The 24,895-nt window shown below is 39.5% G+C and overlaps 2 protein-coding genes across 3 annotated transcripts in view; one reads left to right on the forward strand and one right to left on the reverse strand.

The window, feature by feature from the left end:
- Window positions 1–856, reverse strand: part of APOO (apolipoprotein O) — a 54,857-nt gene extending 54,001 nt beyond the window's left edge. The window contains exon 1 of the mRNA XM_055393328.2: window positions 646–856. Coding sequence (XP_055249303.1) covers window positions 646–654 — 9 coding nt within the window. The 5' untranslated portion in view covers window positions 655–856. The remainder of the gene's footprint in view (window positions 1–645) is intronic.
- A 131-nt stretch (window positions 857–987) lies between these two features.
- CYHXorf58 (chromosome Y CXorf58 homolog) lies at window positions 988–23,007 on the forward strand. 2 transcript variants are annotated; one of them, XM_055393326.2, is made up of 9 exons: window positions 988–1,174; window positions 3,617–3,752; window positions 5,042–5,138; window positions 7,007–7,101; window positions 7,526–7,637; window positions 13,769–13,900; window positions 19,012–19,241; window positions 21,638–21,800; window positions 22,348–23,007. In XM_055393326.2, the coding sequence occupies exons 2-9, from the start codon at window positions 3,637–3,639 to the stop codon at window positions 22,522–22,524; spliced, it is 1,122 nt and encodes a 373-aa protein (XP_055249301.2). In that variant the 5' UTR covers window positions 988–1,174; window positions 3,617–3,636; the 3' UTR covers window positions 22,525–23,007. The 2 variants fall into 2 exon arrangements, with proteins under 2 accessions (XP_055249301.2, XP_055249302.2); XM_055393327.2 differs by lacking the exons at window positions 7,007–7,101; window positions 7,526–7,637.
- The last annotated feature ends 1,888 nt before the right edge of the window (window positions 23,008–24,895 follow it).

The following is a 24,895-nucleotide window of genomic DNA, read 5'->3' on the forward strand; positions in this document are numbered from 1 at the left end:
TCTTTTTAAAGGAGAATAAAGCTTTCATATTAAAATGCAGATTTTTGAGACAGTCTTCACTGTAAAAGTCAACTTCTTTCAAAGGACACGAGTTCATAAAATGGAAAAAAGGAAGTCAATCTGTTCATACTATATAACGTTTGCTGGGAGGGGGAGAGAAGTTCCAGTTGCTCCTTCTCACCCAGCCCTTCCCAGGCCAGCCTCTCCGACTTCCTGCAGCAGTTTCTCCAAAGGTGACCCTCCCCCATTCATACAGCAGGTTCTGAAACCTGACCTTGTCAGGCAACCGAAACCGAACCCCGCAGTGCCCTGATGTGGCCTAACTTTCCTAACGAACGCAATACGGGACCAGCCAGAGGGTGGATACTTTGAGGGGTACTTTAAATTTTTAAGTGTTTTATTCACGAGAACACAACCCAAAAGGCCCCACCCAGCCACCCCGGGTCTCACGCCTCCACCCGGCAGCCGCTCGCTCCACGCGGACCTCTGAATGAACAGAGAGGTCGGGACGCAGCCGGCCCGGAGGCGGGAAAAACCTCGGGACGAGCCGGGCCTGGTCTCCGGAGAGGCCCACGAGAGCGCGGGGAGGGCTCCGGGCGGCCGGGAGGGGGCGGTGACAGCTGTGACCCGGCTCCACTCTCTCACCTTGAACATGTCGCTGGCAGCGGCAGCTCCGGCGGGGTCACCCCAGCCTTGGCCCCGCCCACTACAGAGAGAGGCGGCTACGGCGGCCGGCTAGGGCCCGATTCTTCCGACCGCAAATGGGCCGCCGTGCGGGTAACGGCCGTACAGCCAATTCGGTGCGGCCAAAGCTTAGCTCGGAAGCCGGGGTCTGAAAACCGCGTTGTTGAACTGCAGCGCGTGGCGCCTCAGGCGGCGAGCGAACGCTAGCCCCGCCTTCCGGAGGCTCCGCCCCTGCGCCGGCGGTTGCTAGGCGGCGGGAAAGCGCCAGCTCTGTGTGGGCCGCGCGCGGGGGCGCGAGGAGGGAGGCGCCGCTGCCCGCGTTGCGCTGGGAATCGGCCTTCGCCGCGGTGATTGGACGCCCAGCGGCGTAGGCTGAGAATCCTGTGTGCGGAGGCCGCCAGGCGGAGGCGCTCGTCAGGCCTCTGGCGGCATCGAAAGCCTCGCAGACGCAAACCGCCGACCTCTGGGGCCTGGATTTACCTCACAAAAGGTTTTTACTTGTGTGCTCTTTGTTTTTTTTCCACTCTGGGCGGGACAGTTTTAAGATTTTAAATTTAAACTGATTTGCCACATCCTTTCATCTCGAAAGACCCTGAAATTTTTTTTTCTTCTTTAAAATAAGCTTCTCTCTCTTACTGGGAATCAACGGTTGTTCCCTTAATACTAATAGAAATAAGTAATAATGGTAATAATTATTTTATTGACAAGAATAACAACAAGCAACAGCGTTTACTCTATGCCCGGTTCTTACCTAAACTCCATACACATATTGTCTTCTCTTTCCAACAACCCAAGTACGTGGACACGGTTATTATTCCTCATCTAGTAGATGAAGAAACTGAAACACAGAGAATAGGTGCAAGGCCACAGAGAAGGAAAGTGGGAAGTCAGGATCCAGATCTACCTGGTCGAGCTTTAAAGCCTGTGGTCTCACCTCAGCGACTGTCACGGTGGCTCATAACGGGGTTGTGTTTCCTATAATATTTCGTTCTGTATTTCACATCTAACACCATAGCAAGTGTAAGCCCATCCAGGCAGGCATCTAGAAGGGGTTTGTGTGGTGCTGTGTCCCTGCCCTCCAGCCAAAGACCACCAGGAACACATCTGTAGTTGAACAAGTTGGGTTTGTTTCTTGCAGCTGCTAGGAAAACGCACACCTTGGGAAACAGTGGGGCATCTCAGTGAGAGAGTGTTAGAAAGATTTGTTCTAGGATTTGGGCTTTGGTTGGGTGATTTGGGGGCGGGTTCAAGGAAGCAGGGCTTTGCTCTGGGTTGGGTGGTGGTAGGAAGCCAGGGTTAACACCTAAGCCCAGCTGTGAATGCCAGGTCAGCTCCTGGATATTAAGAACTGCTTTTCTCAAGAGATCAGTGTATTCCAAGCCATCCCCATCCCCATTTCTAAGGAGAAATACTGAGACTGAAGGCTCTGCCTCAGTAATGGAATGCCTTATGTATATAAAAGTGTGACTTATAAGTGATCAGTTAGGGCAGGAAGTCTTACTTCAGGGAGTATGTGAACTTGGGAAAAAATTGCAACTTTATTTTCCCAAACCTCTACCTGAACTTTAGCATTTCTTTCAATTATATGTAGGTAGCAAACCACAGTAGTATCAGCAGTACCTGTGACTTTGTCATCAATAGAAAACACAGTATTTTCATATCACGTTACAGTCACAGCAAATTTCTTGAAATACTGTTTCTACTTACTACCACTTCACAAGTATAGAGCTCTCATATTATTTAATGCATAAAGAAGATGCATTTCTAGAATTTTGTCTTTGAAAATATTTTGACAATAATTTCAAGATAATTGGAGTCTTTCATAATCCCATATATTTATATTATGTATTTTAAGAAATATAATTCTTAGAAGGAGTTTGTCCATAGAGGTCCATGGCACCAAAAAAAAAAAAGATTAAGAGACCCTGGTTTAGTACAGGACACTCAGCAGTGACTAAGAATTTGGGAGCTGCTTCCAAATTGGAGTAATGTGTAAGGGATAGAAAATCAGAGGTGGAATCAGATCACTTACTACACATCCTCTCACTTTACCAGAGAGGGAACTGAGTTACTGAGAGGTTACGGGACTTGCCCAAAGTCTCACAGCTATTCCAAGATAAAACCAGGATGAAAAGTTTTTAGAAAGCATATAAAAACCCTCCACTCTGATGTGCATTGAGGATTCCATGGATAGCAAGATGCCTCGTGCCCTCAACCAACTTGTTGGAATGACGGCCAAGAAATCAAATTATGGTGCATATGAGAAGTACTGTGAAAGAAAAACATATACAGTATTATGGGACCTTGAAGACAGTAGTGAGTAGTTCTGTAAAAAGGAGACTTCAGAGAAGAGGCATCACTTAGATGGGATCTTGAAGGGTGAATTGATGTTTGCTGGTGATAGGAAAGTTGTTTCAGGTAGAGGAAATGGCATGATCATCAGCACAGAGTTGTAAAATACTGACTTTGGCAAGAAATTCTTATTCTCGTAGAGTATAGAGAGGAATGCTAGTGGAAAGTTGGTATTTTGAGATTAGAGAGAGAGAATGGAGCTAGATTGTGAAAAGACTTGCACACGATTCTAAGGAGTCTTCACTTTAGCTTGGAGGAAATGAGGTGTCCCTGAAAGATTTTAAGTTGAGTGATAAGGCTGGATTATTATTCTGAGAAGTTAACTCCAGCTGCAGCGTGTAGGATGAAGAGACTGGAGGCCCAGAGACCAATTAAAAGGCTATGGGTAGATCCACTGTCTTTCCTATTTACCTCATAATTCTTGTAACACACAAAGGGGTGTAAGTAACATTGAGATCTATGAAGCCTTCCTTTTTTCAGGGGCTCTGGAATTAGCCTAACAATCATATGGAACTTGAGTCTCATCCAAACAGTGTAATAACAGATTGTGACCTCAAATGTTTAATTTATATACTTTCAGAGTGTTTCATTGTGAGGAAAATGAGTCATTCCCCGAAGAAACCAGTTACTGGTGTCCCAAAATCAGATAATCCACGCTTGGGAAAAGGTGACAAAGTACGTTTGTCAAATACCGTAAAGACAAAGGAAAAAGAACAGTAAGTAGCCTTCTTTTGCCTTGTATCATCTTCTACAACTGGACAGTTTCCGTATGGTATTTACCCAGCTAACATCAACACTTCTTGTTTTGTAAATTAGAGGGGTTTTTTGTGTGTTTTAAAATTACTTTTGAATTGAATAATAATTATTATAATTATAGTATTTCATAATTGACAAAGCATGTTAACACACATCTCTTTGATCTTAATACAACTTTGTGATGCAGTCTTGTTACCACATTTTGTAAGTGAAGAAGTAGCAACTGGAAGAAGGTAAGCAATTTGCAGACAGTTAATAGATGGCATCAGCTACTATTCAAGGGTTTGTTTCCATACTTCAGGACTTTTCTGCTCTACATCTTGTAGTCTGCACTTTGCCAGCCGGCACCGACACTATACAGGAGTACCTCTCTTTGCATGTAACCCTGTGAGGGGTAATGATAGGGTTGTAGGGGGAAGTTCTTGGAGAGTGAGATTCCTACAATCTGCCAGTGCTGGGACATGATCAAAGTAGAATGATGCTCTGACCTCCTGACTGGGATGCTGCTGCTGCTGCTAAGTCACTTCAGTCGTGTCCGACTCTGTGTGACCCCATAGACGGAAGCCCACCAGGCTCCCCCGTCCCTGGGATTCTCCAGGCAAGAACACTGGAGTGGGTTGCCATTTCCTTCTCCAATGTGTGAAAGTGAAAAGTGAAAGTGAAGCCGCTCAGTCGTGTCCGACCCTTAGCAACCCCACGGACTGCAGCCTACCAGGCTCCTCCATCCATGGGATTTTCTAGGCAATAGTACTGGAGTGGCTTACCATTGCCTTCTCCGCCTGACTGGGATGAGACTGGCTCAAACAAAGATCAGAGAAGGGAATTTCTTTTTCTAGGGCATGGTCATCTGCTCCCAGAAGAACATTGGGCCTCCTGTAACTTCACATATTCTACATTCTATTTTCTTAGCATTTGAACTAGTTGGACAATGTTTTTAAGAACTAACTCTAATGGAATCATTTTAGGTCATGGATGTTTTTAGAAAGCACATTTTTTTGATGATAAAGTTTTACCAGGATTTTTTTTTTTAATCTCGAGGGAAGTATTTTCAAGTATTTCATATCCTCATTCTGACTAGATTCTACAGATGACCAGTTCTAATTACCGCATCCAAATGTTCCTCATTAAGTCAGTCTTAGGGTGGGGGATGGGGAGGTGCAAGAGGAGGAAGCATAAATTCGTAGTTCCCCAAGATTTTAGGAAAATGAAAACTACTTCACAAATCTTAAGCTCTTTTGTTTCCTCTCAGAAATAAAGATGTTTCGGCTCACATGATACAGAGAGCTTGGTTATCTCATCTCGACAAAACTGTATTTCAACTCCTTAAGCATACAATTTGTGCAGCGGTATGTATTTTGCTTTTTGTTTGCTCTGACAGATATAATTACTTATCAAGGTAAAAGGTGTGTTAAATAAAGATAGAATATATAGCCTTTTAAAATCTCTTCTCTTTGAATCCAATCATATTGCAGGGGGTTGTGGGATTTCTTCTTTGGTTAACCCTGAATGGATATTTCTGGATTTACTGTTTTAAATTAATTATTTTAACTGGAGGATAATTACTTTATAATATTGTGATAGTTTTTGCCATACATCAACATGAATCAGCCACGGGTATACATGGATTTACTTTTAACCTGAGTAACTATTGTTTCTTTTTCTGAAACCAATGTGACTTTTTAAAAATTCCATTCCTTATTTGAAGATGTGAGACAGTGATCTTACAACGCTAAAAATCTCTGAAATTAAAAGTACCTTTACTGTCCACCCAGCAGTTTTACTTCTAGGAATCCATTCTACAATATATATAATTCATTGCAGTATTGTTATAACAGCAAATAAAAAAAACCCTGTAATGTCCATTGATAGGATACTAGTTAAATAAATGTTGATACTTTCATACTGTTGAGCCTTGCAGCCTTGCATTTGATTCTGCAATAGAAGGTAGCTAAAATATCTCATTAGTGAACAAGGCAAGTGCAGCACATTATGAATAATATAGCCTTATTTGAATAAAAACAAACCAACAAATAAAAAGGTGCACATCCCCCCACTCCCCAAAGAAACAACTCTGGCAACCCTGGAAGAGTATTAAGCCTTCTTTCATATAGTACCTAATATTCTCCTAATAAAATCCACCTGTGATTACAGTAGTCTATAATTAGTAATAATTACATTAAGGGAATTTTAGCCGTCCTGAAAAAAATGATAAATGCTGAGAAATGTGTACACTTTCTCACCATCTGACCTACAGACCCATTTCTGATGAGAGCAAAAGCAGAATACCTCAGAGAAAACCCACTCAGGTAAACCTGTGACATTTCAGGTCCATTGTCTATTGTCTTCACATGTGGAACGTGTATTTAATTATTGTAATGCTGGTTTGTCATAATTTTAGACTCTTTTAGTAACAGAAAAAAAGAAACTCTTTTTTAATTTGTTAACACTTCAAGTTACTGCAATACCTTACATTAATAATGCTTTGTCATTTGAAAAGACCTGTAGTGTACATTTTTATGTGATTGTCATAGGCATAAAGGTTGGGCAGGGTCATAGAGGGGGAAAATGGGGGCTTTAGAATTAAACAGATCTAAGTTTGAGTCCTGGTTTCTCTGCTTACTACTTTTATGCCTTTGAATGGGTTACAGACACTTCCAGAGCCTTAGCATGCTCATCTGTAAAATGGGGATGATAATATTCAAATATTTATGTGTATAAGGTACCTAATGTAGTGTGGTATATAAAAGGTGCTTAAAATCTAGTACCATTTCTATTATTATCCTCATTTTACAGTGATTCACTCAACATCAAATACTTATTTAGTACCTGCTGTGTTCCAGGCACTGTACTAGATACTAGGAATACAACAGTAAAAAAGAAATACATGGCCCCTGCCTTCATGAAGCTTACAATCTAGTAGGAAACACAGACACATTTATAGTTAGTTACAGCACATTGTGAAAAGTGCTGTCTTAGGGAAAGAATAGTGCCTTGGATCTCAAGGAGAGATACATACACAAACTTGAAGGCCAAAGGGATAAAGTAGTGACTCAAGGTGACACAGATGATAAGTGAGGGAGCCAAGACTAGAACTCAGATCTTTAGAATACCAAGTCTGGTATACTTTCACTTTACCATGCCTCCTGTGTTGTTTTTAGTAAATTGTGCCTGGGCAGGGTACCGTGTCCATTGATAGCACCATCATCTATTTCAGGAACATCACGTGACACATGAAATTTTGAAGAAAGTGAGCCCCTTAGAGGCTGAGCTTGTGAAAGATCCTTGCATGAAGTGTAAAGTTAGATTCAGGTAATGTTTTTATGCAGATTCATTTCAAGAAGTACTTAGTATGAAGAAATCTTAGACATTTATTTTCTTAAGTCCTCATAACTTCTCACATTATGATTACAAATTAAGTGTCTTGTTCTTATTTACATCTATTATGTGAAGAAGCCAAGGCATGACTCTCTCAGGCCAAAAGTTGCCTTGAGAGTAGCTCTCATCTCCTATGATGTGTTCAGTCTGACACACATATGAGAATAGTTGTGAGCACACATGCCAAAGTGGGGCTCTTTCTTCCTTTGTGATCCGTTTCATTGCTAGTTCTTTTCATGCTCTGGTATAGCCTTTAACCTGCGTGTAAGAAACTATGTGAATGATCCTAAGTACAAGAGGGAGAAGTAACTGAGTCCCAAGTCTGATACCAAATGACTAATTTTGGTCTTTATTTCAGATTTAGTGGCGAAATATTTCCACCTTTCATCGTATTTAAAATTTTTCTTCACACTGAAGGCCATGGTTATAAGTATTTCAGCGGAAAAAAATTTTTAAAGCCGTCAAGTGAGGTGATGTTTCATGATGTAGAGTTTGTGTTAATTTAGCTTCTTAACATCTCTGTGATATCTGAATTGCATTCAAAGTATACAGACTACGTTATTTCACCATTAAACAGCCCAGCAGGCAGGTAGTATTTTTTAAGCATCATGTTTCAAAGTCTCTTTGCTTATTAGCTAAAAAAAAAAATTTGGAATGAAGTACTTGTATAAGGACCTAGAAAATATCCATCAGTTTTCTTTGTACAAAAATTTTGGTTTGTTAATAATGAATTACAGTGACTTATTGGTCAGGAATTTTATTATTAATTTATTAATAATGTTTATTATGTTTGTTATGATAATTTAATTGTTAAATATTTTTATTTTTAATTATGTAAAACATTTGATACTATTTTGTTTTAATGGTATTTTATCATTGTCTCTTTGATTCTGGTAGCCTCTTTAGAAAAAGTGTGCTAGAGCATTGAAAAGGAACTTTTAAAATATTTATCCTTTCTTACATGAGTTCCTGTACTTCTTACCTTCGTGAATATTCATCACAGTTGTGTCTACAGCATAGGACTCAGCTGATCTTGTTAAAATACAGTTTCTGATTCAGTCAATCTGGGATGAAGCCTGAGATTATGAATTTCTGCCCAGTTCCTAGATGCTGCAACTGCTGCTGATCCATGGTCCACATTTAAAAAAAAAAATTATTTCTCTGGCTGCACTGGGTCTTAGTTACAGCACTCGGGATCTTGTTGTACCACTGACTCTCTAGTTGTGGCACTCAGGCTTAGTTGCTCCAAGGCATGTGGGATTTTAGTTCTACCCAGGATCAAACCTGTGTCCCCAGCATTGCAAGGTGGATTCTTAACCACTGGACCACCAGGGGAGTCCCTAGACCATATTTTTAATAACAAGGATCTACAACATAAGTTTTATTCCTTTGACCCTTATACATGACTATAATTGATTTTTTTAAAGGGTACATTCTCATATTTAGCCTTTTATAAACCATATATCAAAGGTTATTTTCTTGTAGACTTCTGGAAATATTTTACATGAAAGATATGACCCACCTGAAATCATCAGTACTGGCATGTATTCAGAATAAAAGACCACACACCCTGGCAGTTTCTGACCAGATCCAGCATGTGCAACATTTATTCTCTGCAGAATATTAGAAAAGAAAAAGAGACTGCTTTTCTACGTCTTCTCAGGCAATATCAGAGGAAATTTAGCTTGGCTTCAGAAATGTAGCATTAAGGACTAGTGGTTTCATGTGGAATACGGTGTTTTAGAAACATTAATATTTGTTCATTTATATGTCAATAGGAAATGGCAACCCACTCCAGTGTTCTTGCCTGGAGAATCCCAGGGACGGGGGAACCTGGTAGGAGACCGTCTATGGGGTCACACAGAGTCGGACACGACTGAAGTGACTTAGCAGCAGCATATGTCAATAGAGTGATTTCAGTTGCAAAAGTATATATTTATTCTCCATTCCAGAGATAAATTCATATCACATATATCTACAGAATAAGCTTATAGTTGTCCCTATAAAGTCATCAGTTGTTGCTTTTCTTATATAATGGGGCTTTTTTAGGAACTTACATTTTCCCAAGACAGTTCCTAGCAGACCCTGCTATGCCCAGGCTGCTGCAAATGAGAAGCTTGGAGTCCATGACTGGAAAGCACTGTGCATATATTACAAGGCATTAAAAATGCTATACAGTAACTTAAATGTATTTTAATTACAAAGTAACTGTTGAAAAAAAGGAAATAGAGATTTCTTTAAAAAGGAAAATATACCTTTCTTCTTTGTGCTGCAGCTTTCATTTACCTGGGATGATCACTATTAATTGTTGTATATCCTTCATTTTTTCCACAAAAAATATAAATATATTGCTAAAATTTTTGGTCTTATTTTTTAAATGAGACTATACTATTCAGCTTTTTTCACTGAATATTATAAAGGCTTATAAATGGTCAGAACATACCTAACTTGAAAAGAAGAGTTTAGGGTTCCTTTTACCCTTTATCCTTTACTGTTCCTTTACAGTTTACCCTGCCTGATTTCAAGACTTAAAACACTACAGTAATCCTGACGCTATAATGATGGCAAAAAGACAGACATGTAGATCAATGAAACAGAAAAGATAATCTAAAAATAGACCCACACATATATAATCAGTTGATTTTTGTCAAAGGTTTGAAGGCAGTTTAAATGGTGCCAGAACAACTGAATAGTCATTTGTATAAAAAAGATCTAATTTCATTTACCTAATTCAATGATCTATTTCCAGAGCAATCCTTATCTACACAGGGTTGTAAAAAGCCTTGCTACTCAAAATGTGGTCTGCAAACAAAGGAAACTATACAAAAACCAAAAACAGTTTTTAAAACTAAATATAAAATAAAGTGTGATCTGCAGACCTGCAGCAATGGCATTCCCTGGAGCTTATCAGAAACGCAGGCTCTCAGGCCCCACCTCACACCCACTGAATCAACAAGTGCATTTTAACAGGAACCCCAGGTGATTCTAGGCACAATATAGTTTGACAAGCACTGTCATAAAGGTGCCCTACCCCGTGACCTAGACAACTCTGGGTAGTTGACAATTCCTTAACATTCAGCAATTGTTAAATTGAAAATTCCTGTTCTTTTTTTATTTTTTAAAAATTTATTTATTTTAATTGGAGGCTAAGTACCCTACTCCAGTACTCTTGCCTGGGAAATCCCATGGACGGAGGAGCCTGGTAGGCTACAGTCCATGGGGTTGCTAAGAGTCAGACACGACTGAGCGACTTCACTTTCACTTTTCATGCATTGGAGAAGGAAATGGTAGCCCACTCCAGTGTTCTTGCCTGGAGAATTCCAGGGACAGGGGAGTCTGCTGGGCTGCCGTCTATGGGGTTGCACAGAGTCGGACATGACTGACGCGACTTAGCAGCAGCAGCAGCAATTACTTTACAATATTATATTGTTTTTGCCATACATTGACATGAGTCTGCCCCGGGTGTACATGTGTTCCCCATCTTGAACCCCCCTCCCACCTCCCTCCCCATACCATCCCTCTGGTTCATCCCAGTGCACCAGTCCCGAGCATCCTGTATCATGCATCAAACATGGACTGGCGATTCATTTCACGTATGATAATATCCCTGTTCTTTTTGAGGATTGAATGTTTATGTACAAAGGGAAAACATATCGTTAATAATAGCTGCCCTTATTGAGCACCATCAAGTATGATGTTAAACATTTTGAGCACATTATCATTTAATTCTCATAAATTCTAGAACATAGATTCTGTTATTGTCTTCATTTTTTAAAAGATTAAGTAACTTGCCTAAGGTCTCACAACTACAAATTGAAGGAACTGACATCAAGACCAAGTGAGCCTGACTCCAGAGCCGTGTTCTTAACCACTTCTGAGTCAGGAACCCTACTAAATATGTTTTCTTATGTGGCCCTCTGGTAACTCTGATGAGGTACGTGTCATTCCCATTTTTCCTGTGTGGAAGCTGGAACTTGGAGAGGCTTGTCAGAGCCAGAACTGAGACTTGAACACTTCATATTTCCACCGTACTGTGCACACTTCAGGGTTGAAACAGTGTCAGTAGTGATGGTTGTTTTGTTAATTCTGAGCTTATATATAATTGAACTTTTCTAAACCAAGATACCCTGTTCCTGAGCATTTATTACTACCTTCGTGAGTGAGAATTTCCAGCCAGGGAGGGAAGTGACTTGAGATATGAGAGTAACTTAACAAGCCCAACTGTATATCTTGGCCAACAAGTAGCCACGAGGCTGTGGGGGCTTCTGGGCCACAGCTATGCTAGCTACCAGGAGAGGTATCAAATTTAGAGATGCCCCCCTCTGACCTGGGCTTCCCTGGTGGCTCAGTGGTAAAGAATCTTCCTGCCAATGCAGGAAACTTGAGTTCAATCCCTGGGTCAGGAAGATCCCCTAGAGAAGGAAATGGCAACCCACTGCAGTATTCTTGCCTGGGAAATCCCTTGGACAAAGAAGTCTGGCGGGCTACAGTCCATGGGGTCGCAAAAGAGTCGGACACAACTTAGGGACTAAACAACAAAAACAACAGCCCTCTGACCCTTGGAGTCACCCACTAAGAATGGAACCTGCCTCTTGAATCCTAGTCTTGATTGGCTGCTCTCATGGAATCCTTGCCTAATTTTACCCCTTTCTTTTCTCCTTTCTTCCTTTTCTCTTCATTCCCATCCCTTCCTACCCAGAAGGACTTTCTGAACCTGGCCATAGACAGCCAATGTCTGAGATAGAACATCTTGGCCACTGGAGGGCAAACTTTTTTCAAACCCCTGACACAGCTGGGCAACAAACCTGCCCTGTGCTGCCAGGCGCTGGGGTTTTTTGGCTGAGAGACTGGAATGGGTTTGACACACCTGAGCCACACAGCTGAGCTGCCGTACGAATAAGGAAACTGGGGCTTGGAGAGATTGGTGGTGGTGGCTGAGTGGAGTAGAGTAGGGAGGAACTGACAAGAAATACTTTTTCTCTCTTTTTAAAATATGTGTTTACTTATTTGGCTGCACTGGGTCTTAGTTGCAACATATAGGATCTAGTTCCCTGACCAGGGATCGAACCTGAGTCCCCTGCCTTGGAAGCACAGAATCTTAGCCAGGGAAGTCCCAGAAATACCTTTTCTAAGTAACCTGAACTAAAGTAAACTATATTTATATCTACTAAAGAAATTCTCAAGGCAGAAATTATGTGGTTTTCAGACCTGTTCAGTGTACAACTATTTGCCTTTACCTTTAGTGTCATTGTGGGGATAAGAATTAGAACCCACAGGAAACTGCAAGAAAGCATAATGGAAATACGTGCCAATATACTGCCTTTTCTTTAGATGCATAGTGTTTAAGGAAACTAATGAAAGAGAAAACAAAAATGATCTGCCTAAAGGAAGGTTCCATCACATTTTTAGTAAACTGTTTCTATGCCTTTGATTTAGTGCATTTGGAATCAAACTACAACCATTTGAATATTTTCTTTCATTTTCCCCATGTGTCTGTGTTCTACGCTTTGCAATTTAAATAAAGAAATACATAGGAAATATTCTGGATAACAAAAGTGAGAATGGGAATAAGAAATACATTAAGGCTTCCTGTTATTTTGTGTAAGTAAAAAGAATAGAGATTCTGAGTTTCAATCCTATCTCTATTCTATAGCCTAATATCAGCATGAAAACAGAGTTCCCACACTTTCACAGTATCATATTCTGAGATACAAAGAAAAAAAGAAACTGATCTGGAATCTAACGATGCTTGAATTTTCATCTATGCCACTCTCCCTTCACATAAGCATAATCTCTGTGGCCAGAAGCATGGATATGTAATATAAATATGTATTAGAAGAGTCAGCACATACTTATGGCGGGGTAGGGAGGAGGGTGGAGAGCGCTGAAGTCTCTATTCACAGTCTATGTATAGCTATTAGCACAAGGACAGGTATACATGAAAGGGTATGCAGCAAATATGGCTAGACAGGATTTGTGCCTCCATGTTTTCTGTGATTCTTCTGTCTCTGCACTCTCAGGTCTTTCCTTGAGTACAAAATGTTGACATTTGGGAGAGAAAAAAACCCTTTGTTTGCTGCTCTTTTGCTACCGAGAAGAGCCTGAAGGAGAGGGAGGTCTGAGCACTCTGAAGCGTACATGTTTTCATTTGGGGGCGACGTATTAACTACACATAAAAGAGAGCTGGCCCTGGTACCTTTCATTGCGGTTCCTAGGGCAACCTGTTTAATAACCAGATAGGCTTTCTCTGCATTGACAGCATGAATGACGTTAGAGGTTTGTTTTGCTTTTTAAAGGAAAATAATGTTTTTTTAAGGGGGAAAAACAGATTAAAAAAAAAAAGACTGGTCCTCTGGGGATTGTAGACTCTGCTACTCCTCTCGCTGCATTTGAAAACTATGTAGATATGGTTATGGAAACAGATTTTAAGTGGTTTAAAAATCTACATAATCTTTTCTTTGTAAATACAGTCTTTTTATTGAACAGCAAGTTACTAGAAGAAAGGAACAATATTTGATGGATTTGTCTCAAAAATATGTAAAATGTGTGCTGTTATTGCTATTATATTAGTATTTTAAAAGTAAGTCTTTTCTCTTTATAGGCTGAGGCTGATGCTTTCAAAATAATGGGGGGAAAGAAATTTTATCATCAAATTAAGGAAGATGAACATCTATTCCAGAAGTTCAAAATAACTGATGACAAAGATATTGTCACCCTGAAAGATTACATGCAAGTAAGAAATTTAGATTTGCATATTGAAAACAAACAACAGCAAAATAAGCCTTGTGATCCTATCTTTCAGGAAGTAAGAATCATATATTAGTTTATTGTGGTAAAATGCACACAATATAAAATGTGCTATTTTATTTTTTTTCAGATTTGTTATTATTTTATTTTTCTACAAGAAAGGATAATAACAAAAAAGAAATAGTTACATAATCTCACCAGGCAGATAACCCAATAGATACTTTTTAAAATTAGTAATGTCATGTATAGAGGTTACAGCTTCACTTACCACCCTAGTTCAGTTCAGTTCAGTCACTCAGTCGTGTCCGACTCTTTGCAACCCCATGAATCACAGCACGCCAGGCCTCCCTGTCCATTACCAACTCCCAGAGTTCACTCAAACCCATGTCCATCGAGTCAGTGATGCCATCGAGCCATCTCATTCTCTGTCGTCCCCTTCTCCTGCCCCCAATCCCTCCCTGCATCAGAGTCTTTTCCAGTGAGTCAGCTCTTCTCATAAGGTGGCCAAAGTATTGGAGTTTCAGCTTTAGCATCAGTCCTTCCAGTGAACACGCAGGACTGATCTCTTTTAGGATGGACTGGTTGGATCTCCTTGCAGTCCAAGGGACCACCCTAGACTTTTCTCCAAATCCAAAATGTGCTATTTTAAAGTGTACTATTCAGTGGCATTAAGTACAATCATAGTGTAGTACAAACATCACTACCATCTAGTTTAAGAACCTTTTTGTCACCCCAAAGGAAACCTCACATGCATTAAGTGGATTCCCCCATTCCCCTTCACTCCAGCCCCTACCAACCACTGATCTGCTTTCCATCTCTCTGAATTTGCCTATTCTAAATGTTTCATATTAATGGAATCATATAATATGTGGCTTATTGTGTCTGGGGAGTAATAGCTAAGGAATGTGGGGTTTCTTTTGGGAATGATAGAAATATTTTGGAATTAGTAGTGATATATATCATAAATTTACTACACACTCTGAATTTTATACTGTAAAATGGTAAATTTTATGTGAATTTTTATCTCAATACAAAAAATTGAAAAATAAAAAAAAATGCATGGTGCTAAAAAGAGTACATGATGGAGATTTGACCTAGTAAGGAAGGGATCTGTTATTGTTTGGGTGCTTTCTGCTACAAGTAACAGAATACCTGCAACCACAAGAGGCTTAAACAATGAAGGACATTTATTTTCCCACGTTAGAACATCCCTGGACAGGAGCATCATGGAATAGCTAGTGCCACAACTCCAGGATATCAGGGTTCTTAGTCAGCTTCTCTACAGTCCTTTCAGCTTCCTTCACACAGTGACAAGATAACTAGCACATTCTCAACTATACTCAAAGGCAAAAAGAAAACTCGGCATCTTTTCCTCTTTATCTCAAGAAGAAAGATCTTTCCCAGAATCCCCCAGCAGACTTCTCAGATATTCTTAGTCAGAACTGGATCACATGCTCCCCCTAAACCAATCACTGTAAAGGGAAATGGGATCATTTTCCCATAATTGATGTAGAACAATCACGGTTCCTATGCTGGGGCCTTCCTTCCCAGAGCTTATGTCTGTTCTGTATGTGAAAAATAAATAAATATACCAGGGCTCCTTAAGCAAGGGAGTTGGGGAATGGTTGATAGACAGGCAATCAACAATGTGTCACAGCCTCAAGGTGGTGCACCCCAGGCAGGATTCTGTGGTAGGATGAACTGCAGGGCCTGAAAAAGAGTTTGTGAGCCTGGAGAAGGGAGGGCACAGAAGGCGTGGAGGGCTGTCAGCCTGGAGGGCTGGCAAAAGATCATCATACAGGGCTTTTGACCATAGTAAGGTGTTTATTTTTTTCCTTGATTCTGTATGCAGTGGGAAGCTGGTACAGTATCTTAGGAAATGAGGTGATCTAATCTAATACTTGAAGAGATCTGTCTGGGTGCAATGTAGATAAGGGATTAGAGAACAGCAAGAACTGTCTCCTTGTTTGGAGGTTCCTGCAGTATTTTAGGAGAGATGGTGGTATCTTGGTTTAGGTCAGTGAAGCTGGAGATGCAGAAGATAATTAGGAAATAAAAGCAGTGGGCCTTGGGAACAGAGAAGTAAGCTAAAAGGTGTCCAACATGGCTCCTAGGTTTCTGGTTTGCATAACTGGTCTGACAGCAGTGCTGAATCAGGGAACTTAAACTAGAAACCTGAATAGTAATAATAGCAAATTCTGATGTAATACTAACTCCTATTCTCATAAGAACACTAAGAAGTAGATACTATTATAACCCCTGTTTTATAAGTTCTAAAGAAACAAGGGATCCCAGAATTCTAGCTAGTAATAATAATAGTAGTAATATATGGCCTTAACTATTCACTCAGTTGCTTCCATGTGAAACATGAAATTAATGCAGTGTTTTAGAGACTCCCAGTTGTGTTTTCTTTCTTTTAGAGCCCTAACCTAGAAGATTAGAGAACTGAACCAGGGAAGAAGTAGAGCTTGGGGATGTCAACTATCTTTGTGAATGATGTGGGTCACATACTTGCAGATTGTTACTATGCCAAGGACTGGTGTCACAGAAAGAAGTTCCCAGACAGACATTGAAAGAGATATGATGACGGTGGCATTTATTGAGCCGTTTATGGACACAACCTTGTTTCTAGCTCTTTAAATACATATTATCTCCTTTAACCTTCAAGTTTGTAAATTTTGTGACCCTTTAAAGATGAGAAAAATGGAGCTTAGTGAGATTTTTTAAAACTTGCCCAAGGTCATATAGTTAATAAGTACAGAGCAAACCATTGACAGGTCTGAGATGTTTACCCATTTTGCCATTCCACTCTCAGGAAGTAAAATGTACAGGCAGTCCGCACTTTGCATCATAGTACAGGGTCATAAAAATGACCATGAAAGCTGAAACCATGCAGACCAAACTTAATCATCAATGGGAAAAATCATGATTGTTCTGTGCCTTTAAAAAAACCTTCAGTCAGTTCAGTTCAGTTCAGTCGCTCAGTCCTGTCCGACTCTCCGCGACCCCATGAATCACAGCACGCCAGGCCTCCCTGTCCATCACCAACTCCCGGAGTTCACTCAAACTCATGTCCACAGAGTCGGTGATGCCATCCAGCCATCTCATTCTCCGTCGTCCCCTTCTCCTCCTGCCCCCAATCCTTCCCAGCATCAGAGTCTTTTCCAGTGAGTCAACTCGTCGCATGAGGTGGCCAAAGTACTGGAGTTTCAGCTTTAACCATCAGTCCTTCCAATGAACACCCAGGATTGATCTCCTCTAGAATGGACTGGTTGGATCTCCTTGCAGTCCAAGGGACTCTCAAGAGTCTTCTCCAACACCACAGTTCAAAAGCATCAATTCTTCGGCGATCAGCTTTCTTCACAGTCCAACTCTCACATCCATACATGACCACGGGAAAAACCATAGGTTCACTTTACTTCTTTGTAAAAAGCTTATCATTTAAAATATACTAGAAACCATTGAATTATACACTTTAAACTGGTGAATTATAAGAGATGTGACTCTCAAAAAACCTGTAAAAAAGCTAGTTTATTAAGAGTAATTTAAAAAGTGCTTGCCGCCTTATTCTCATATAATTTACAATAAGGACTGAGCATTTTCTCTATGCCCTGGAAAATTGTCATACTCCTGAGTTTGCATCACCTGCCGACATTTTACCCCTTGTACTTTTTTTCTCCATCTGGCTTGCAGGGTCTTAGTTCCCTGATGAGGGATCAAAACTGGATTCTTGGTAGTGAGAGCACTAAGTCTTAACTAGTGGACCACCAGGGAATTCCCTATACTTTGTACTTGAAGTGTTCTGAAATATTTCAGGGCTCCTTTAATATGAAGTTTCTTTTTTGCCAACATTACTTCCTCTAAGAAAACTTTGCCCTTTCCATCATTGCCATTTTCCCCATCTATGTTGATAAGTTCAGTTTCACTAAGTCCCTCTAGCAGCCTAGCTGCAGTCTCCTTAATGATGAAAGTATCAACATCTCCATGGTCACCTGTTTCTTCTAGAACCCTGTTTACATTTCATTTGAATTTCACTTCCAGGTTTACCACTTTTTTTTTCTTTGTTGGACTTTTCCCTCTTTTGATTATCTTTATTGGTAAAATGTCACATGGGGTTATCACTGGGAGACAAAAAGACAACACAGTTACATACTTTGCTGTCTGTGTGTGAACTAAAAAGCAGATCCACAGTGTCCAATCACTGACACACTTTGAAAGAAGTGACATGATTTGTCATCTACCACCACACATGCCTATTATTTCTGTAGTAATCTATGCATTGAAGAGCTAGCAACAGAGTTTTGCACTTTATGCATTTAATTCAGCTATACTGTGGTAGGTGAAATTTGAACTGTGTTGTTGAAGGACTGAGCTTCTTTTGCTAAATGATGGTAATTGGAATTTGTACAAGCCTAAATGATGCAAAGGGAGGACTGCTTGTATGTTTGTGAGTTAGAGAATGCAAGAGAGAGAGGGGGTGTGTGTGTGAGAAAGAGATACCCTAAATGCCTAGCATAGTAGTTTCTCCTGCCCTATTCCTGTCTCTTAAATGAATATTTATAAGGTTGAATTGATTATATATACATTTTAAATTCCTAATTTGATATTTTAAATGTAAAAAAAGAAAAGTGGGATTTCTACAAATACTCCACATGAAAATAGTGAAATGCACCACTTAGCACCAGAGGTGAATTAATTATTTCTCAAAAGGTTTGTGCTTTCAATGCAAGCATGTCATGAACAAGCAATGCCAGGTATGTAGATCATACCACTATTTTCAATTTTATCTGAAAGATATTTACTGTAAAGATTTAGCATTTATGCATTAAATAAATATTCAGTGAGTATGGTACTATGTGCACAATGCCATGGGACAGGGATCCTGCCTTGTCACAGCAGGGGAGCTAAAACATACACAGGCAGCTAGAACATCGAGTAGTCAGTGATAAGAGCATAGAAGAGTGAGCTCAATACAGTCCAGAGATGGGATCAGCGAATGCTTTTTGGATGAAGTAGCGTTTGACTGGATTCTTGGGAAATGTGTCTAAAAACTTCTAGAACACCACAGCCAATCATGTTTGGTTGTTTTTCATATAGTATTCCAGTCATCTAGATGAGATCCCTGCATCTTCTGGTGGCAGAAATAACTGTTGGCGAAGATTAAGCCTCGAAAACATTCCCAGGACAATGATGATGTATGACATAGTTGATTATGCGGAGTCTGGAATAATCTCAAAACGTCTGAAAAAAGAAATGAAGTATCTATTACAAAGACCAAAAACAGAAGAGATGCTTCAGCACCAGCTACGGATTGTTTCTGAAGTTAGGTAAAAGTGGTACTTCATTGGAGTTACAGTACTAGGGAATTTCTGGAAATGTTCACATTCTGCCAAATAGCTCAGGAAAGATAATAACAGAGCATGTGAGAAAAATGGGTTGGAGCAGATTGCTCAAATTTTATGCCACTTTGTAAACAGAGCACTAGCAAAAAGAACATTTGGTACCTGGGGAGATAACTTGTACCACCAGACAGGCCACCAGAGCAAATATCAAAAATGTAGAGTGAAAATACTGGTGACCCTTTAATTAGAGGAAGTAGTAGGCACTGAGACAGTGCAGATGGAAGTGGAGCGCTGGGCCAGTGTGGTGACCTTTTAAATAGAGATGAGAAGCAGTGCGACCTGCCACAAACCAGGAACCACACAAGGCAGAAAGTAGGGTGGAGGGCTGTAAGGGTAGATTGTGTGTGTTTGGGGGGCTGTATGGGGAGAGAGCATTAGGTGCCAGTGTTATTGTTATTTTCATAAATATAACCAAAAGGGCTCTCATTGCCCATGCTGCACAGAGCATTTTCCTTTTCTGCTGAAGGTTATAATTCTAGTCTTGCTATTCTGGCTCCCTTTGCAGAGGATAAATTGCATATAAATTGCAGTGACATTATTCCCTTCTTTACCAATAACATGTGAGCCAGTTCACATTATAGAAAAACATGTAGTAGCAAAATAGACTGTATTATGATCTGAAACAATATGGACAGGCTATGACTACACTGATTATATTCTTTTTTCCTTTCCATTACCAAATCTCACCTAGCCCATCTTGTTTACAAATTAAGCTTTTTTTCTTAAGAAAAAGAAAATAATAAGATTGAATAGGACCTGTTGGTAATCTCTTTTCACACAGCCATATTTGAAATGAAAAATACTGCTTTAGTACATGAAAAGACACTGGTGACACACTGTCAGGCAGACACATTGGGTTTTTTTCCAGGAGTAGAGATGAGTGGGAGTTGACCCAATAACATGATTTATCCCATTTATTTTATGATCAAGGCTGTACATTTGCCAGACAGATGGCCTAGTGTAGGGCGCAGTCTGTCCATGAAATAGATTTTCTCTAATTTATCCATATAAGCATTGAATAGGGGACTTAACCCTATTACCACCAAGGTCAAATAAATGATGTAATTTTCTCTGCCACCATATATAACTGTAGGCTCCCTACTATTTAGACTCATGCTACTGATTATCCAAGAATGAGTCACTTAAAAAGCCAAATAAGTAACCAAATTCTAAATCAACTGAAGAGGGGAAAGTACTTTCATAAAGACTCCTTTGAATGCAGTCGTAGTTTGGGATCTCCCAGAAGCAAACCCTGAGGTAAGGATTTGAGTATGAGTAGTTTATTTCGGAGGTAATCCCAGGAACCATTGATGAGAGGGGGTGTTGTGCTAAGTCACTTCAAGGGGTAGAGAAGTGAAACAGGGAACGGCCAGCAGCCAAAACAGTGTGTGCTAGCAAGCAAGTTGTTACTGTGGGTAACAAGCTTAATCCCTCCTGGGAATGACCTAGCCAGTGTAGAACATGCAACTCAAGTTATCCCACTGAGGGAAAGGGAGTTGGGATATTTATACACCAACACCCATCAGTCACTGGTGAACGGTAACTTAGGAGGGGAGGTATTAATTCTGGGACACTCCCTGCACATGGGCTCTTGTTTTCATAAGAAAGCTCTCAGAGTAAATTAAGCCAATGCTGACAGTTAGAAGTTGGGTATATATGCCGTATGGCCAAGGGAACTAAGAGCATGGCACCAACCATGTCTGGTTCCAACACTGATATAAACAACTTGTTTCAGCCATTATGAAATTTAATACTTGTTGGTGTTCATATATAGTATATATTTTTGAAAGAGTCAAATGGCTGTTACATGGTGTTTTCCAGGAAAACTGATTTTAAATTGAAACTACATTTTGTAATTTTCAATATCATCATCATAAACATCGTCTATACACCTTCATGGCCTTTCCTGGTGGCTCAGCAGTAAAGAATCTGCCTGCAATGCAGGAGACTCGGATTTGATCCCTGGATAAGGAAGATCCCCTGGAGGAGGGCATGTCAACCCATTTTAGTACTCTTGCCTAGAGAATCCCGTAGACAGAGGAGCCTGGCAGGCTGCTGTCCATAGCGTCGCACAGAGTCAGACATGACTGAAGCGACTAAGCAGGAACATCAGCATACACCTTCATAAATGGGAAAGAACTATGCTGTGTAACTCAAGCAGAAATGATAACTTTGGCCAAAATACTTACATGCAATATTGTTCCAAGCACTAAGGTTTATGATATAGTTGCTAAAGGGTGCTTTAATAAAAGTTGGAACTTGTTTTACATGTAAATTTTATTTTGTGCAATTTTTCTGTCTATACTACAAATATTTTCTAGGTCCCCTTTATCCTTATCAAGTCTTCAACCTTTATATCGGCCCTACCAACAGCAAAGTCAAATTAGACATCTGGGTCGTCAATCCAAACAAGCTCTAATGAAAGTTGAAAAAATGAAAAGAGCTTATAAGATGGCTAAAGAAAAAAATGCTTCCATGGGGTCTGTAAGTTTAACTTGTACTGAATTCATTGTTTTGGACAATATTCAAACTGTAGGTAATTCTACTTCCTTAGGTAGAATTTTCCTAATCTACAAATTCACGAATGAAACATACATTTGGTATATACTTTAGATGGTATAAAGTTACATTCCTCTTGGTAACACATATTTTAAAAATTCTTAAATACGAGTAGCTATTCTGATAAATACCAGCCATTTTGGCTCCACATCAGCATGAGTTGGCAAAAAGCCCAATTGTTTCTGTATATTAACACTGTTAATTCAACACATCTCTAATGGTGTGTTTCTCAAAATGGAAGTCATTTTTATCTACACTTATTGAGAGCTATAGTGTGGAAAGTCAGCTTCAGTATACTACATTGAAAGAATATTTTCAATGAACATGTATTCATGTTTCCTTCATAGTTTTTTAAAAATCTGCTATAAATTTTTTTCAAATGAGGTTAAGTATGAACAGTCAAATATGAAAACATAAAATAGTAGAAACCAACTATAAAACACTTTCCATTTTTATTTATAATTTTACCTAGGAACCAAAAATGGACATACCAGGTGCAAAGCAGAAAGAGACAGTTGTCTTCTCCACCCCATCTTTTGACATTGTGAAAATTAAAGAACTCCTGTCAGATGACGAATTGGAAAAAGAGGAAAAGGAATTATTTGCCTGGTGTCAAGACTTGTTTATTAATAACTCTCCATCATTTTAATGCACAGCTAATTGACAGAAAACCAACTTACTCAACAATCTGCTTGTCTGTCTATAAATGAGTATGTGCATTAAAGGAAAACAAAATATATACAAGTGCTCAGTATGCTCTCTTAAGCAAATGTGTGACAGATTTTAAAGCCCTTTCTGTATTACCATAGGTACAGGTATTTTTTTACTGACAGAATTTTAATCTGAGTAGTTTCAAATAGGTGCCCTCAAACTAGCTGTATAAGATTTTCTTCAAGAAATGGTGAGTATTTCATCTCTGGAACTTTAATTCAATTTTTATTTTCCTTCATTAAAAAAAGTATCTGAACAGGACATGCTTAGCATAAATATTAGAATTCACAGAATAAAAGGCTGCTCTTGAGTCAGCCTCCAGTGTCTTTTTTTTATTAATAGCATGTTGTTTTTACAGAATAGCTTGTGATTGACCCATTCTGAATTATAATAAAAATAATAATGAATTTGTTGCTATAGAAGGCACAGCATAGCATACATAATTATTGAGCATTGAAAACACCTGGGACAGAATGCTGCAGGTGCTTCACTGTTGTACTTTGTTTTTAAGTATAAAGACTATTTTGAGTAATATCTATCAATTTCCTTTGAATTGATAAATTCTCATTCCTGATATAATACCAAGTAATGTATTTTTGTGGTGGTTCAAGCTATTAGATTATATCAAACCTTACCTAAGGCTATGAAATTAAAGTGCATTATTTATTGCACTTTAAAAATATAATTTTTGATTTTGCTTAATATTTAAAATGTGAAGGTTGATTCCTGGTTTAACTTAGGCAAAGCAGGCTAAAAATGGATCTCATTCTCTATTAAAACATTCTCTTAAATGATAAAGAATATTGGAGTAAATGTATATAATTCCCACTAGAATATATTTAACATGTGTGTACACTTCAATATTAATATATCCTCATTCAATTTCTAAAAATAGGATGGATAATCGTGTTATTTTCAGAGCTTGTACTGGACACTTGTTGAATACAAGACATAATTTGTCCTCATGAGTCACACATATTCTCATTCATTAAGTTGGGAAGCAGTCTCTCATCTAATCAAATGCATATCAGGTCCAGTCCACTCACAGTATGTGCAGTAGCAAAACCAGCAACATTTCAGATAACAAGATGAAGGAAAAAGTCAAAGGACAGATTCTTTATGTTTAACGGCACCCATTTCTCATATTTTATTAGCTGTGATATGACTTTGTCCCATCATAATGCCTAGCTACAAGGGAGGCTGTGTGGAGCAGTTCTGTACCCACCTAAGATTCTATTGTTATAAAAGAAAGGGATAATGGACACTAAGGCATAACTAGCATCAGCTGCCAGACTGAGATGTGTCTTCTATCGATTCTTTTAACTCACATTAAACAATGTAATCAGGCTTCCCTGGTGGCTCAGATGGTAAAGCATCTCCCTGCAATGCAGGAGACCTGGGTTCTATCCCTGCATTGGGAAGATCCCCTGGAGAAGGGAATGGCAACCCACTCCAGTATTCTTGCCTGGAGAATTCCATGTACAGAGAAGAGCCTGGCTGGCTGCAGTGCATGGGGTTGCAAAGATTCGGACATGACTGAGCGACTAACACACAATGTAATCACATCACAAAAAAATTATTTTAAAAGTAGAATTACAGGGCTTCCCTGGTGGCTTAGTGGGAAAGAATCCGCCTGCCAATGCAGGGGACACAAGTTCAATCCCTGGTCCAGGAAGATTCCACATGCCAGGGAGCAGCTAAGCCCTTGTGCCCTAGCTACTGAGGCTGTACTCTAGAGCCCAGAAGCCTCAACTACTGAGCTCACGTGCTATAGAGCTTGTGCTCGGTAACAGGAGAAGCCACAATGAGAAACACGTGCACCGCAACTAGAGAGTAGCCGCCACTCACAGGAACCAGAGAAAAGCCCAGGCAGCAAGAGACCCAACACAGCCAAAAATAAATAGACTTATTTTTAAGAAGTAGAATTACATATAATCTCATCTCTATAATATAGTGACTGTTTTCATTTACTCATACGTTTCTGATCTGTCTAAATACACATATATTTTCACATAGTTGTAATCATGAGTAACATATAAAGTGAAAATTTAGAACCTGTTTTAAATGTGGTATGTTTTAAAATAGGAGTTTGGGATTAACATATACACACTACTATATATAAAATAGTTAAACAACAAGGACCTACTGTATAACACAGGAACTATATTCAATATCTTATAACAACCTATAATGGATAATATGAAAGTCAGTCGTGTCCGACCCCTTGCCACCCCATGGACTGCAGCCTGCCAGGCAACTCCGTCCATGGGATTTTTCAGGCAAGAACACTGGAGTGGGTTGCCATTTCC

The sequence above is a fragment of the Moschus berezovskii genome, chromosome Y, assembly GCF_049115385.1.
Source record: "Moschus berezovskii isolate FMDL1 chromosome Y, NW_MosBer_1.0, whole genome shotgun sequence".
Lineage (NCBI taxonomy): Eukaryota > Metazoa > Chordata > Mammalia > Artiodactyla > Moschidae > Moschus > Moschus berezovskii.